Genomic DNA, 12,753 nt, shown 5'->3' with positions numbered 1-12,753 from the left:
CCATATCTTAGAGAATCTTGTAAAATGCTTTAACAAATATATAAGAATCATATATAATTGGCACAAGCTTTGTTTGAATGCAAACACTGCTGTTGAAGTGGTGCTTAAAAACAGTTTGTTGGCCTTCTCTTCATACAGGAGAAACATTTCTCTCGTTTACACTACTTTCTTGCTTAGCAAACCCTTATTTATCCTATAATGCAAGCATAATCTGCCCAACATGTCCAAATGCCCACAGATTCTGAATTAGTGGAGTCTTAAATCACGAAGTTTCAGGCTGTCTCTTGTGAAAACAAGCTCAGAGAACTCCCCACTACAACAGTTGCAACAACACTCTAACAAAATGACTCCTTCCTTCCTCTTTCCATCTCTTCCTGCTTCATGTTTCAGTTCTGCCTTTCAAAGGACACAAAGGAAAAAAAGACCAGGAAAGGGTGTTCTTTGGACATTTGAATAGTTGTTTATTGAGAAGCCACAGTTTTCCACACTTTCATAACTGTTGGCTTTATATAAGGCAAAAGCAAGATGGATCCACTACTTTACACAGAAAGAAATAGCTCTGCAAGGACCCCAGCGTCGTGCGGTTACAGATCCAAGTGCAATGTACATGACAGATATAAAAATCAGTGTGGAACAAAATAATTTAAATTATGGCTACAGTCTACTGAAGGAAATATCTATATCTTATTATAAACACATTTATAGTCTAGGGTTGTAATTTAAATATTCAGGTTTTTTTTACATACACTGTTATTGAAACGTAAAAGCAAAATGTAACATGTACTAGGATAGACACAGACAAAAGACAGTTGCTCTGAACTGTGCTTGATGTCTAGAGTCATAATAGGATCACCCTTGCCGTGGCAATTAAAAGGAGCAATCCATTGGTATGTAGTCATCCTGTTTTGGTTAACTATAAGGATAAATAAAAGGATGGATTAACGAGGACACTAGGTGTTCATTTTTTAGTTTTAGGGGAATAGAGAGAACCAAAAGTTGGTTGTTGGAGGCTTGCCTTTTGTTTCTCAAAAAACAAAGCAGACCTACATGTCTTAATGAAATTAATTTATTGTACTCATTTAAATAACTGGCATCCATATACATGAAACAAAGAGGTAAAAGTACTTGGTGTACTAGCCCTCACATCCATTTACTGTCAACGCATACACGGCACGTTAATGAAGCATCATTTAACTTCGCTGGTAACAGGGATATGCCTAGCGGTTGGACTATGATTCTTCACAATCGGTATTTAAAGAATGGTGCTCTGTATTGCTGTAAACATATAGACATGGATTGGGAAATGGTGGATTGGTAGGTCATTTGCTAATCTTGATACCACATAGCTAAAATGGGAATTGTGTTGGTAAACATTTCATGGGCATGGTAGTTGACAGAAAATTCCCTAATGGGGTTAACTAACAGACTAAGGACATGCATTGATTACGGGATCCGTCCCACAGGACGCCGGCCCAAGCATTCTAATCATCCTCTTCGTCTTCCTCATCGCTATCCTTCATGCTGATGCCCTGCAGACCTCCACCCTCACTCACGGACGCTGTGGCTTCCTCCACAGTGAGCCGGTTCCGGATGGTTTCGTAGGTTTTGCTGTTTAAGGTCGAGTCCAGGACTCCTTGCAATCGGAAGTCCCTGTAGGTTTTCTAAGGAGGGAAGAGATGCAGTGATCAGAGAGATCTCATTTCCCTGAAGGGGAGGGAAAGGATCAAAGCAAGTGTGGGGCTGAGAACATTGGCCGTCAGCTAAGTGTCACTCGTCATGCCTGGTCAAATGAAAAGCCATCATGTTCAGATTTCCCTGGCACTGAAAACTGAGATTAGTTGATTGACAGAAAATGAGAAATTGTGACAGGATAAACTGTATTAGATGAGACAAAGCAAAGAACATAAGCTTGTGTTTATTCAGTTTTATAAAGGGAAATGTTCCACAATTGTTTTGGTTGTTTTTTTATGGGGGGGGGGCATCTGATTCTTTCTCTTAGGTTATTAGAATATGATAAGCAGTATAAGGGGCTCTAAAATAGAAACAATGGATCAAGTGATTATGGTATTTTCTGATTCCTGTTGTAGTCTGGTTTTTAGTATTTTTGAGGCTTGTGACTGCATATCCCTCTGTCTCACTCATAAGACAGACATATGTATGTTGGTATCTGAAACATATTAAGTGCAGCAATGATCGTGGGGAAGATGGAACACTGAAACCTCATCAGCATGTTGCAGGCATGTGACTCATCTCTCTCTTTGGAAAAGAAGTGTCTCTTCCGTTCACAACTTTGTGGTCTCAGGGAAGAAATCTGGCTCTTTTTCGAGATGAATGGTTTAGTATTACTGTACCAGATTCTTTGTTCCTTCAGGCAATTTCTCTCGGATTTCCTTAGGTATCCCAGGGACTGTTTTTCTAGAAATCCCTTAGTGTTAATTGAACATGACCAGGAGCATCTGGCTGTTGTCTACTTCATAAAAAATTTTATGGAAAGAGGTCTCTCTCTAACTACTTTTTCTCATCACACTGCATATCATTTTAGCTACCAATTCTGCTGTTTGTTTCTCCTATTGATGTGGGAAACTCACTACGCGGGCAAGACAAGGAATGTTAAGATACTTCAATACCACTCCCAGTGGGATTTCTATTTCTCTGTAGTCTGTCTAATGCAGTCATAGTGTCACCAGTCACACCATCAACCTTTGTTGAAGGTCATGTGTTATAATGACTGCAGAGTTAGTGAATGCAGTTCAGCTCAAAAAGTCCAGTCCCATAGGGTTATTGATAGGATGACTCCATGTCCACTTTGCCAGTTTATAGCTCTTGTCCCGGCATGAGTTTTCATAGTACCTGCTTTCCCCTTTAAAAATAATCTGGTTTTGACACTAAATTAAAAGCTCATTATAATTATAGATTGACATGCAAGATCTCCTAGGTAGCTACTTGAACTCTCTCTTTACCTTGAGGGAGAAGGCTAGGAGGTTGAGCAAATGTAGGCATGGTATATACACCAAATACTCAGGAAGTTAACTCGATTTATTTTGTACTTTTCAATAAGTTGTTCTACTGACACTTCACATAACTTAATTGCTGCCAGATATGATGAGGTAAAGAAAGATAGAAAGCATTTGAGTATTCTCTCCTTCGTTCAAATTCCAGCTGGATTGTATCTTGTTACTTTTTAATCCTCTACCTTGTAATATAAAAGTAGAGGCTCCCTGGCTGGTGTAGCTCAGTGGATTGAGCGCGGGCCTGCGAACCACACGATCGTGGTTCGATTCCCAGTCAGGGCACATGCCTGGGTTGCAGGCCGGTTCCCTGCAGGCCAGTTCCCAGCAGGGGACGCACAAAAGGCAACCATACATTGATGTTTCTCTCCCTCTCTCCTTCCCCCCCTTCCCCTCTAAAGATAAATAAATAATAAAATATTAAAAAAAAAAAGTAGAGGCTCAACTGAATTTGTCTCATTTTAGGTAAATGAATAAATGCTGCTGAATAATAAATGATTGGATGAATGAATACATGGAGCTAATGAAGAGGCAGGAAAGAAAGTCAATAATCTTTGGATGTTTGCCTTGGAGAAGAAGACTCTGGGAAATGTACTTTGTAAAGAGGTGGTGAATTCCACCTTATCCCTCTGTGTTGTGGCTTTAGCTAAGCTGGACCCGCTTTTGGTAAAAGTGAAGGGGTTTCTTTGGCTGTGATGTTTCTGTGTCCCTTCCCTGTGATTCATGTTGGTGGGTATTTTTTTTTTTCAGAAAGCTAAGAATAAACCTCCCCTCTGACATATTTTTTCTTAATAAAATATTGTTAATTCCAACATTCCCAACACGGATATGGAGATATCAGTAATGGAAAGATATTTTAATATTAAAATTCATGTCTTTTTTCATGTCTATTCAGTAGGGGGTCAAACAGAAATTCGCCAAAAGAGTATTTATACCCAGAAAATGGAATTCAGGTGGTCAAACAATAACGGCTAGTGAGCTTGCCTTAAGGAACCGAAATTAAATAAAACGTGAAAATTAGTCTGGGTCCATAGTCCGAGTGCATACATTTCTTCTTTAAGAGCTGCAGTACACTGCTGTCTGTAACATTCCCTGGACAAACTCTCTGTGAGAGCACATGCAGATGATAATAGTTCTCCTTAATTACACTCAACAGATCAGTAATTGGTTTAAGTCAGCACTGGGGTAGAGGGAGGGCACCTTCACTGACATGGTGCTAATCCAATGGAGCCTAAGAAATGGGGTGAAGGGCTAAGGTGGGGATAGCAGGGGTAGGAGGGAGTTTGGGCAAACTGTTAAGAAATAGAAATTCAGCAACATTTTATTGTTAAAATATTTTAAAGGAGATTTTGTGCTTTGAATGAGATGTTTGCATACAAATATTTTAAAACCTGCTATGGAGAAGCATCAAATGGAAACTGAAATGATCAAAAACGTATTTACCTCCTTCTGTGATCTTATTATTTTATGTAAACCACTGAGACTTCACGCTGAAATAATTATCATTAGTCCATGACACACACATAAGAACAGGGGGAAAAGCTACTTTCAGGGTATGTTATCTCACCTTTGTGAGCCTCTACATTGGCTTGTATACATGGGTTGTCAGATAAACTATTTCAGTTAACTATGAGGACAATACTGATCTGCATCCTGATCTCAGGACATATTTAGAAATAGCTGAAGGTAAATATTTCTATTGAGTCAATTGTGGCAACATTTTATTTAATTAAACCACAAACGAAATTGGTAATTGATGTGGTTAGCACAGTGGTACTAAAAGCCAGCCTTTGAAAGTATAATTCAAAGGGCACACAATGGCCCCTGTGCTATTTTTACACAGCAAATACATAAAGTATTTTTCCAGCCTTGATAAAATGTCAAATTCTTTTTTATTAAATTTGCATTTGATGTCTGAGTAATAAACTAACCATGCACCCCAAAATCACTTCATAGGTTTTTCTTGCATGAGGTACTGTTGTAGAAGTCACCTTGTTTTAAATGTAAACTCATATTCTTTGTGTTTAGGAGGCTCTTCAGCTTGCCAATGAAATGCATTCCGGTAAGCTATTTGCAAAGAAGAATAATTATTTTTTCTTTTACCTTTACCATCCTAATTAGTGTTTTCAACTGATAAATGTGAAGCTGTAAGTCCATCCGGTCCGTCAACCAAGTGCAGATCACGTTCATGGAGCTGTTGTACCATTGCTGAAAAAAGAGACAAAATTTCTCCAGCCAACACATCATGGAGCGTTTATAGAGCAGAGAGAGCAGAGAGAATGCATTTGAGTGCCCTACTCTGTTCCAAGAGGAAACAAAATGGTTAAAGAGAATATGAGGGCATAGAGGTCATGAGCAATTATTGACATAAAATCACAAGATACCAGATCAGCCTAAAAGAGATGAGTGTGGACTTGGAATCTAAAATAGAGCTCCTCTACTACAGATATCTCATGTCCCATCAATTCACAAAGATCAACATTTGCTCTTCTGAGTCTCCTTTTTGTTGATTAATTTCACTCAGTAGAGATTCAAGTCATTGTTTATTTCCTAATGCCATTGTCTCAGGTGCTGAGGAAAACGGGGCTTCTCCACTGAGCTGAATGATGTCACTTGCTGCTTACCTTCTGAAATATTCAGAACTTGTCTGTAAAGGACAATTCCAAGATTCATGATTAAGAGCCTTAAACATTTAGAGCAAAGTCTACTTTCATTTTTCTTATTGGGATGTTTGGATAAAGACAATGAAGGAGAGTTTCTCTTTAATGGCCAAATTATACTCTGGGCATCTTATGTGCCCTTATGTTGGCTGTGCAATCTGTTTTAATCTTAACACAAAAAAATTATGGAAGATGAAAGAAAAAAACATCTAGAAATGAGCTCATTTCAAGCTGTTGAAATCATACTTCCCCTTAAGGGGGTTAAATTTTGCTTCTTGTCTGTGAAAAATGCTTGAAGCTGTGTCACTTTAGACTGCCACCCCTGTGGTGCAGGAAGTCTCTGGTGCGGTATAATTTTGCAGTACTGCTCATATATTCATAAATCTCACTCGGAGACATATGAACAGTGTTATGAAGTGTCAGTATGAAAAAAATCTAATCTTTTAAACTTCACCAGGTTTCATTACGCATTGCCGCTTATACCAAACAATTTACAAATAAGATGAAAAGGTGTGGATGGACCTATATATTTATTTGTGGGGCATCTATATGAACCGGGCACAGAAGAGACATAAAAAAAGAGTGGTTAGAGCATCGAGACGATGCATACTCTCATGCTAACCAACACACACATACACACAGCACACATGTACACACACACACATTGCACACCAGGATTTGAAAAGCATAAATAAAAACATGTTTCTGATGGTAACTCCACCCTTTCTCACTGAAAGATCATCCAAAATCAGTTTATGCCTAACACTCACAGTTTTTCCAAAGGCTTGTTTCTGACTTAATTTCTTTAAAAAAATTAATTTGGGTTTTTACTTGCAAGGTAGAACTGCCAAGTTTCACCTTGCAAGAAACGACAGAGTCTCAGCCATGGCGTTCAGAAGCCCTCTCTGAAATCTTTCATTTTAGGCTCCTTCCTCATCAAAGCCAACTGTGGCTCTCCTTGGAGCCCAGCCGCAAACAGAGACCACATACCCCAATCAAGGCAGCACTGCAGCCTCACAGCCAACTTCTGCTCTTTTAAAGATCATGGAGGCGAAACTGTCAGTTTAGGAGCCTTCTGTCCCTCCCCAGGAAGCAGGCGTTGGGGGTGGAGATTTTTTCCTTGAGATTTGCAGTTCACTCCATGGAGCACGGTGGTTTGCCAGGTCAAGCTGCTTTAGGCATGGACAGGTTTTCCCCTCTAGGAGTGAGAACATTTTACTGAAAAATTTTTGGGGGGTAGTGGTTATTGGGGGTGTTTTTGTCACCTCCTGTGTTGGGATTCTGGAGCTTGTGCTGTCACTGTCTGGGTTTGTTAAGAAGAGGTCTGGGGACAGGAACATTACCAGGTCACTGGCGTTTCTTCAGCCCTACCTTACTCTCAGCAGCTGGGGCTGCTCTTGTGTTCACCCCAGGCCTCCAATCCCACATTTATGGGCTGTATCTGACATGCAACGGAGGGCTCAAATGACCTATTTTGAGCGTTATGAGTAAGCCTCCCCTCCTGCCCTCCAGGTCCTGGGGCTGGAAGATGATCTTCAAGGAACCTGGATGATCTCCTGGCCAAACTTGCAAGCTCAGGGCCTCATGATGTGTGCATCTCAGGGACACAGAAGAGGAATGTGACACCCTGGCTTCTAGGCAGAGGCAGCATTTTGCTTTGGCTGTGACAACAGGCAAACCGGTGCTGGCTTCGATCACTGCCAGCAAGCCTTGTGCAACATGCCTTTTTCTCTTTGCTGAGAGATGTGCCACCTTCCGGGGGAAAAACCGACCCCCACCCCTGTTTTATACGAGTAGTTCCCATTCTTGCAAATGGCGTCAGAGTAGTAAAACATAAAAACAAAGAGGAAGAACACCATCAGGACTCTTTTTCTGCTGCTGAAAGGGCAGAGAGGTAGGCAATGCAGATTGCAATGGATCAGTATATCACACTCACAGATTCCCACCCCAGGAGAACAAGAAAGCCCTGGAACATCCATTCCTCCTGGATCTCACATCTAGCAAAAGAAGTGTAAAAAATGTATGATGCCCCATTGGCTACACATTTAAAGAGGCAAAAGGGAGAAGTCGCTCCTTTCCAAACCTTATGCTCAGGAGATGAAATTGGCGGCACTTTTGGACGCAGCACAGCGCTAACTTGGTTTTCCAGAAACGTGCTTAAAGGCATTTGGATGTCAGAGAAAGCAGGAGTCACTGCCTTCTAGAACTTTAAAATGGTAGAGGTGAAAGGGAGCTTTCATAGTATCCTTTGTAGTGGAGAAAACAAAGGCACAGAGTGGTGAAGCCACTTACCCAAGGTCACACAGCTAGTGGCCCCAGCTCTCCAGGATTAAGCCCTGGACTGAAATAGCTGATCATCTGATCACTCCTCCCTAGAAGGCTATAATAATAGTGTGCTTTCATCAGAGCTAATCCTATGCATCTCTTCCCAACTCCACATTCAGGGTAGCACATTGACAGGCAGAAATAGGCCATAGTGGGAATTTTTACACCATAGAAATTGGCTAACACCACAAAGCAGGGCACACTCCCTCCCAGAAAGCCAGTTGTTAAACATTTATCAGCAGACTACTGGGTTTCTGGGTGGTTCCTGTGTTTCCTGGTGCTGTTTACAAGGCTTTAATCAGGTTTGCTCTAAGCTGAGATTGTTGTTAACACAGCAGACTTAGGATTCTTCAAAAGTAGAAATTAATAAAACATTTTTAGTTTTCCCCATTTTGTTTTCTCTGTGGTTCTGATATTCCTTTTCCAGAGATATTCTAAAACCTAGGCAGTAAAATTTTCATTAAATATTTTTTAAACTCTTAGGAATAAAAAACTGTGAACTGATGACATGTACTAAGTATTTAAGTGCAATCATGACTCCTTCGCTCGCTGCCTGCCCTTAATTCAGGGATATTCATTGGAAACTTCTTAAGTAAGGTTACTTTAATGTTAAAAAAGCACTGGAGAAATAAACCCCCCAGTACCTTGGACACCTCTAAAGTATGCCTTCTGGGGATAATTCTAAAGGGTTTTATAGTTGGAACCAAAAAGAATGCCCATCATAGCTGTGGCCTGCAGGACAATAGGGCCCTTGGGAAGTTGAGGACTTCTCCAGTAGCCAAAATCAGTTCTGAAGGCTCTAAGAGGAGCTGGAAGGTTGATATAAAACTTTGCCATTTAATTCTTTTTTCTTCCATTCTACAATGTAGTCATTAAGGGCATGGACCTTACCTGCCTTTTGCCTGGGCTTGTGATCTTGGATAGGTTACTTATATTTTTAGAGACAGTTTCCTGATTTAAAAAATGGGAATTAGCTGGCCTTTCATAGGCTTTTTGATGACTAAATGGAGTAAGATGGGCAAATCTCTTATCACAGCACATGATAAGGCTTCAGTAAATGCTGCCTCCATGAACAACACCATCATCGCCATTGCCATCATCTCCCTCCTCTTTTCTCACTCTCTCTCCCTCCTTCCCCAACGATACCAGGGAACAAGGGAGAAAACAGAGCAAGTGACCAGAAAAGCCTTGTGATGGAGAAGGAAATGACTCCTAATTGAGTATCTCTGGAATTGGATGCATCTGTCTTAAAGGGCATTTAGCAATGCAAATTCTGTTATAAACTTGTTTTTGTGGTAGATCATCAACAAAACCTACAAAACCATCCTAGGTGAATAAAGCATAGTTTAAATTATTCTGACCTAGATTTAAATATTGGATTAAAAGGATTTAGGCAAACAGTGAGTGATTTCTCAAACCCTGCATGGGTAAATTACAGCTTCATCTGGGGTTACCCCCATTAGCTGGGTAAGCTCAAGCAAGCTACTTAACACTCTGACTCCCACTTTCATCTTGGGGTTAATACCAGTACCTACTTCACAGGATTTTACTGTAGGCATGAAAAGAGATAATTGCTTTATGTAAAGTGCCTAGCAGAGTGATGGTCACACAGTAAGTACTCAATAAAATTTAGCCACTTTTGTTATTATTATACCCAGAAATATAACAGAAATAAGTACTTTCAATACACAACAAAAAAATTTTCTTGATTTATATCTAGTAGAAGCTTAGGTAATTAAGATACAGATATATTCAAGTCACAGATTCTGCCCTGCAAACACACAAGCTTCATGCAGAGCAGTCCTCACACACAACATATCTCTTCTGCAACATCAGGGTTCACTATGACCAGGATTAGGGTGAAGCAAGTGAAGGAGGATTTTGCAAGTACAGGATTGGATACTATCTTCAGTTAATATCTTGAAGTTTGTTCATCATGGATTTTTGCATTCATTCAGATTTTTTAAATCCTATGTTAAAATATTATTTTTCTTGATTACTGTATTTCTTGAAATTGCGAAGTTCCAAAATTTTGCAAATGAGAAGTGACTCACGTTCTTCTCCTTAGTCCCTATTCTTGAGTTCACTGTTCCCCTGGAAACTTTATCCCATGGAAAGGCAGAAGGGTTGAGAGATAAGAGAAATAATTTACCTGTCATTGGACAATACGGAATTCACAGAAAATGGACTTTCACTTAGATTTGGACAATCCCTAATCAGCAAGATGGAGCATTACTACAGTGGTCACAGCCACCTCCACCTAGATGAGTTGAAATGCCAGACCCCCATCCTGATGCTAATTTGATGTCCTAAAGAGCCCGTACTGTTAATGATTCATTTGTGTTCAGTGCAAGCCACATATCACCCATGAGTGGCATTGGAAATAAGGAATAAAGGCTGGAAGGAGATAGAACTATTTACTGTACTTCCATACTCAGTAATCATGAGGGTAACTTACCCCTTAACTTAGGAAACCCTAAGCCCAGACTATTCTATAAGGCTTCAGTATACTGTTTTACACAAAGTACTATTTCACACAAGGTTCCTAATACATACACACACCCCGCACAATTAATACAAATAGCCACCAAGTCATTGAATACTGAGTCCTTACGATGTGCAGACACTGTGCAGAGCATTCTACAAGCATTACATAAGTTAATTATCAAGCTGACCTCTTAAGAGGTTGACACTATTAACAGCCCCATAAAAAAGAAGGCATAGATAAGTTAAATAAGTAGACTGTTTTTCATCTCAATAATTTAAAAAAGGAATGGTTTATGTAGAAACAGCTCTAGTTCTCTAAGTTTCCTCAGCAAAGTCTCTCAGCTCAGAACTTCTCAAAGGAAAAGTGTGTGGGCAGGAGATTACTGTAGAACATATCTTAGAGCCTGAGTTCAGTGGTGTGGAAAAGATTCTACTTTTTTACTGGCTTAGAAAGTCGCTAAGCCCAGTGTGGAGAGTCAAGGGGATTCCCCTGGAAGAACACTCAAAGTGTTAAAGAACTGATGGCTGAGAGTCGACCATTACTGACTCTTAAGGGATGTGATCAGAAAAAGTTGGATTGGGATGAGGGATGCTATTCTGTAGTCAGAATCAACATATTTCTTCTTCTCCCCTGTAGCCATGCCTGGCTTCCTATTTTTTTTTTTTTTTAGGTTGGCAACTCAGCAATAACTACTGGGAAAGTTCTCAGTTAGGAAATTCTCACTGTGGGCACTTTGAGTTTTCAAGAAGAAATATGATTAGAACAGTTGCCTTTATCACAAGGGATTGAATTTACCTAACAGAGTTTTGGAGATAAAAAATTTCAGTTCTGAAATCATTAGCTTTAAAATTGTCAGTGAATAGGGAGAAAAATAGTAGAGTATTAGGCAAATTCAGTTTCATGTAAAATTAAAGAAGATGTCATCAAGGTTTACTACAAGAGAAACAGTTTTAGACAACCTAATGAAAATAGTCTAGTGCAAAACTCATTTCTTTCTGTGTTGCTTTTTTCTTTAAAGAACAATTTTTTGAAGTGAGACATGCATTCCATAGTGTATCACTTTTAGGAAAACACACACACATATACACATACTCCCAGTAAGACATGTTGGCCCATACTTATAATTGAGGGCAATATTTAGACCAATATCATAAAAATGACTCTTTTAGAAATTATGGTATTTTTTTTACCATAAGGACCAATAACTGTATCATGAACACACACCTTTTTTTGATCAAAAACTTGTGACTCAGCCCAATATAACTTAACCATGAATGGGTTGAAATTCACAAAGATATAAGTTCTCTTGTTAATTTCTAAATATGTATTCCTTCGACACTGGCATGTTCAAGGCATATATGCCAGGCAGACCAAGCACTAAATGCCTGCGGAGTTCATGTCTGAACTCTAAACAGTTCAGTCTTATCATTTGTAGTCTCACTTCACAGATGAGGAAAACTTGAGACTCAGAGAAGCAAAGTGATCTAGCAGCTAGCAAGAGGTGGAGTCTGGACTCAAGAGCTGAGAGGCAGGGTAGCCTCCTGGCTTAAAGAATGGACTAGAACCAGGACTCTCTTGTGTTCCAATCTTCATAAAACCCTTAACCTCTCTGGTCTCACTTTTCTTATCTGTTAAATGGGATTAATTAAGAACTACTTAGCGTTCTTGTGGGGATTAAATGAGTTATAATTTGTAGAGTGTTTACAATAGTACCAAGTGTTAGCTATAATTATCTGAACCACACTATCCCACTCTACTTCATGAGTAAGAAAACACATCTTCCAAAATATGAGTTATTTAGGGTTGTGCAAAACACTGAGCAGCTTCTATTCTTCTGAAAATGTTTGAGCAAACAGGTGATTTGTAACCTTTTGGTAATCAACCTGTATTTCTGGACTGAAAAAAACACAGCAAATGCTGGAGGGATTTTATCTTTTCTTTGGAAAGTACCCTTTCTCCAACTCAGCACAGCCACACATCAGAGAAATTGCCTCATCACATTGCCTAGAGTGTTTAACAAAGAAAGGACGTTTTGTTTGTTGGCAAGGAGTCAGAGAGGAAGATAATACTTTGACCACACCCATGTGACTAAGTTCTTCACTTTGCTTTTTGTGACCAAAGTGGGTTATAATTAGGAAAAAAACCCCACAACCTATTTAAATTGCTATAATGAAATACTGTAATGAAATCTTTTACGTTTGAAGCTTTCAATGCATATTTCTTCCTTACAATTTGGGTAATTTAAGAGCATGTGAAAAGCACCATCCAGAGT

General features: G+C 39.5%; 1 protein-coding gene across 2 annotated transcripts in view; it reads right to left on the bottom strand.

Annotated features, from left to right (window-relative positions):
- Positions 1-437: 437 nt before the first annotated feature.
- The window catches only part of CADPS (calcium dependent secretion activator), a 452,323-nt gene continuing 440,007 nt past the window's right edge, over positions 438-12,753 (bottom strand). For both annotated transcript variants that reach the window (XM_053668933.1, XM_053668932.1), the window contains 2 exons: positions 5,112-5,216; positions 438-1,661 (listed from right to left, as the gene is read on the bottom strand). In XM_053668933.1, coding sequence (XP_053524908.1) covers positions 1,482-1,661; positions 5,112-5,216 — 285 coding nt within the window. In that variant the 3' untranslated portion in view covers positions 438-1,481. The remainder of the gene's footprint in view (positions 1,662-5,111; positions 5,217-12,753) is intronic.

The sequence above is a fragment of the Artibeus jamaicensis genome, unplaced genomic scaffold (assembly GCF_021234435.1).
Source record: "Artibeus jamaicensis isolate MK-2021 breed Jamaican fruit bat unplaced genomic scaffold, CSHL_Jam_final contig_519, whole genome shotgun sequence".
In the NCBI taxonomy this organism is placed as follows: domain Eukaryota; kingdom Metazoa; phylum Chordata; class Mammalia; order Chiroptera; family Phyllostomidae; genus Artibeus; species Artibeus jamaicensis.
Note: the sequence above shows the minus strand (reverse complement) of the source record. Positions and strands in the feature narration are given on the sequence as shown.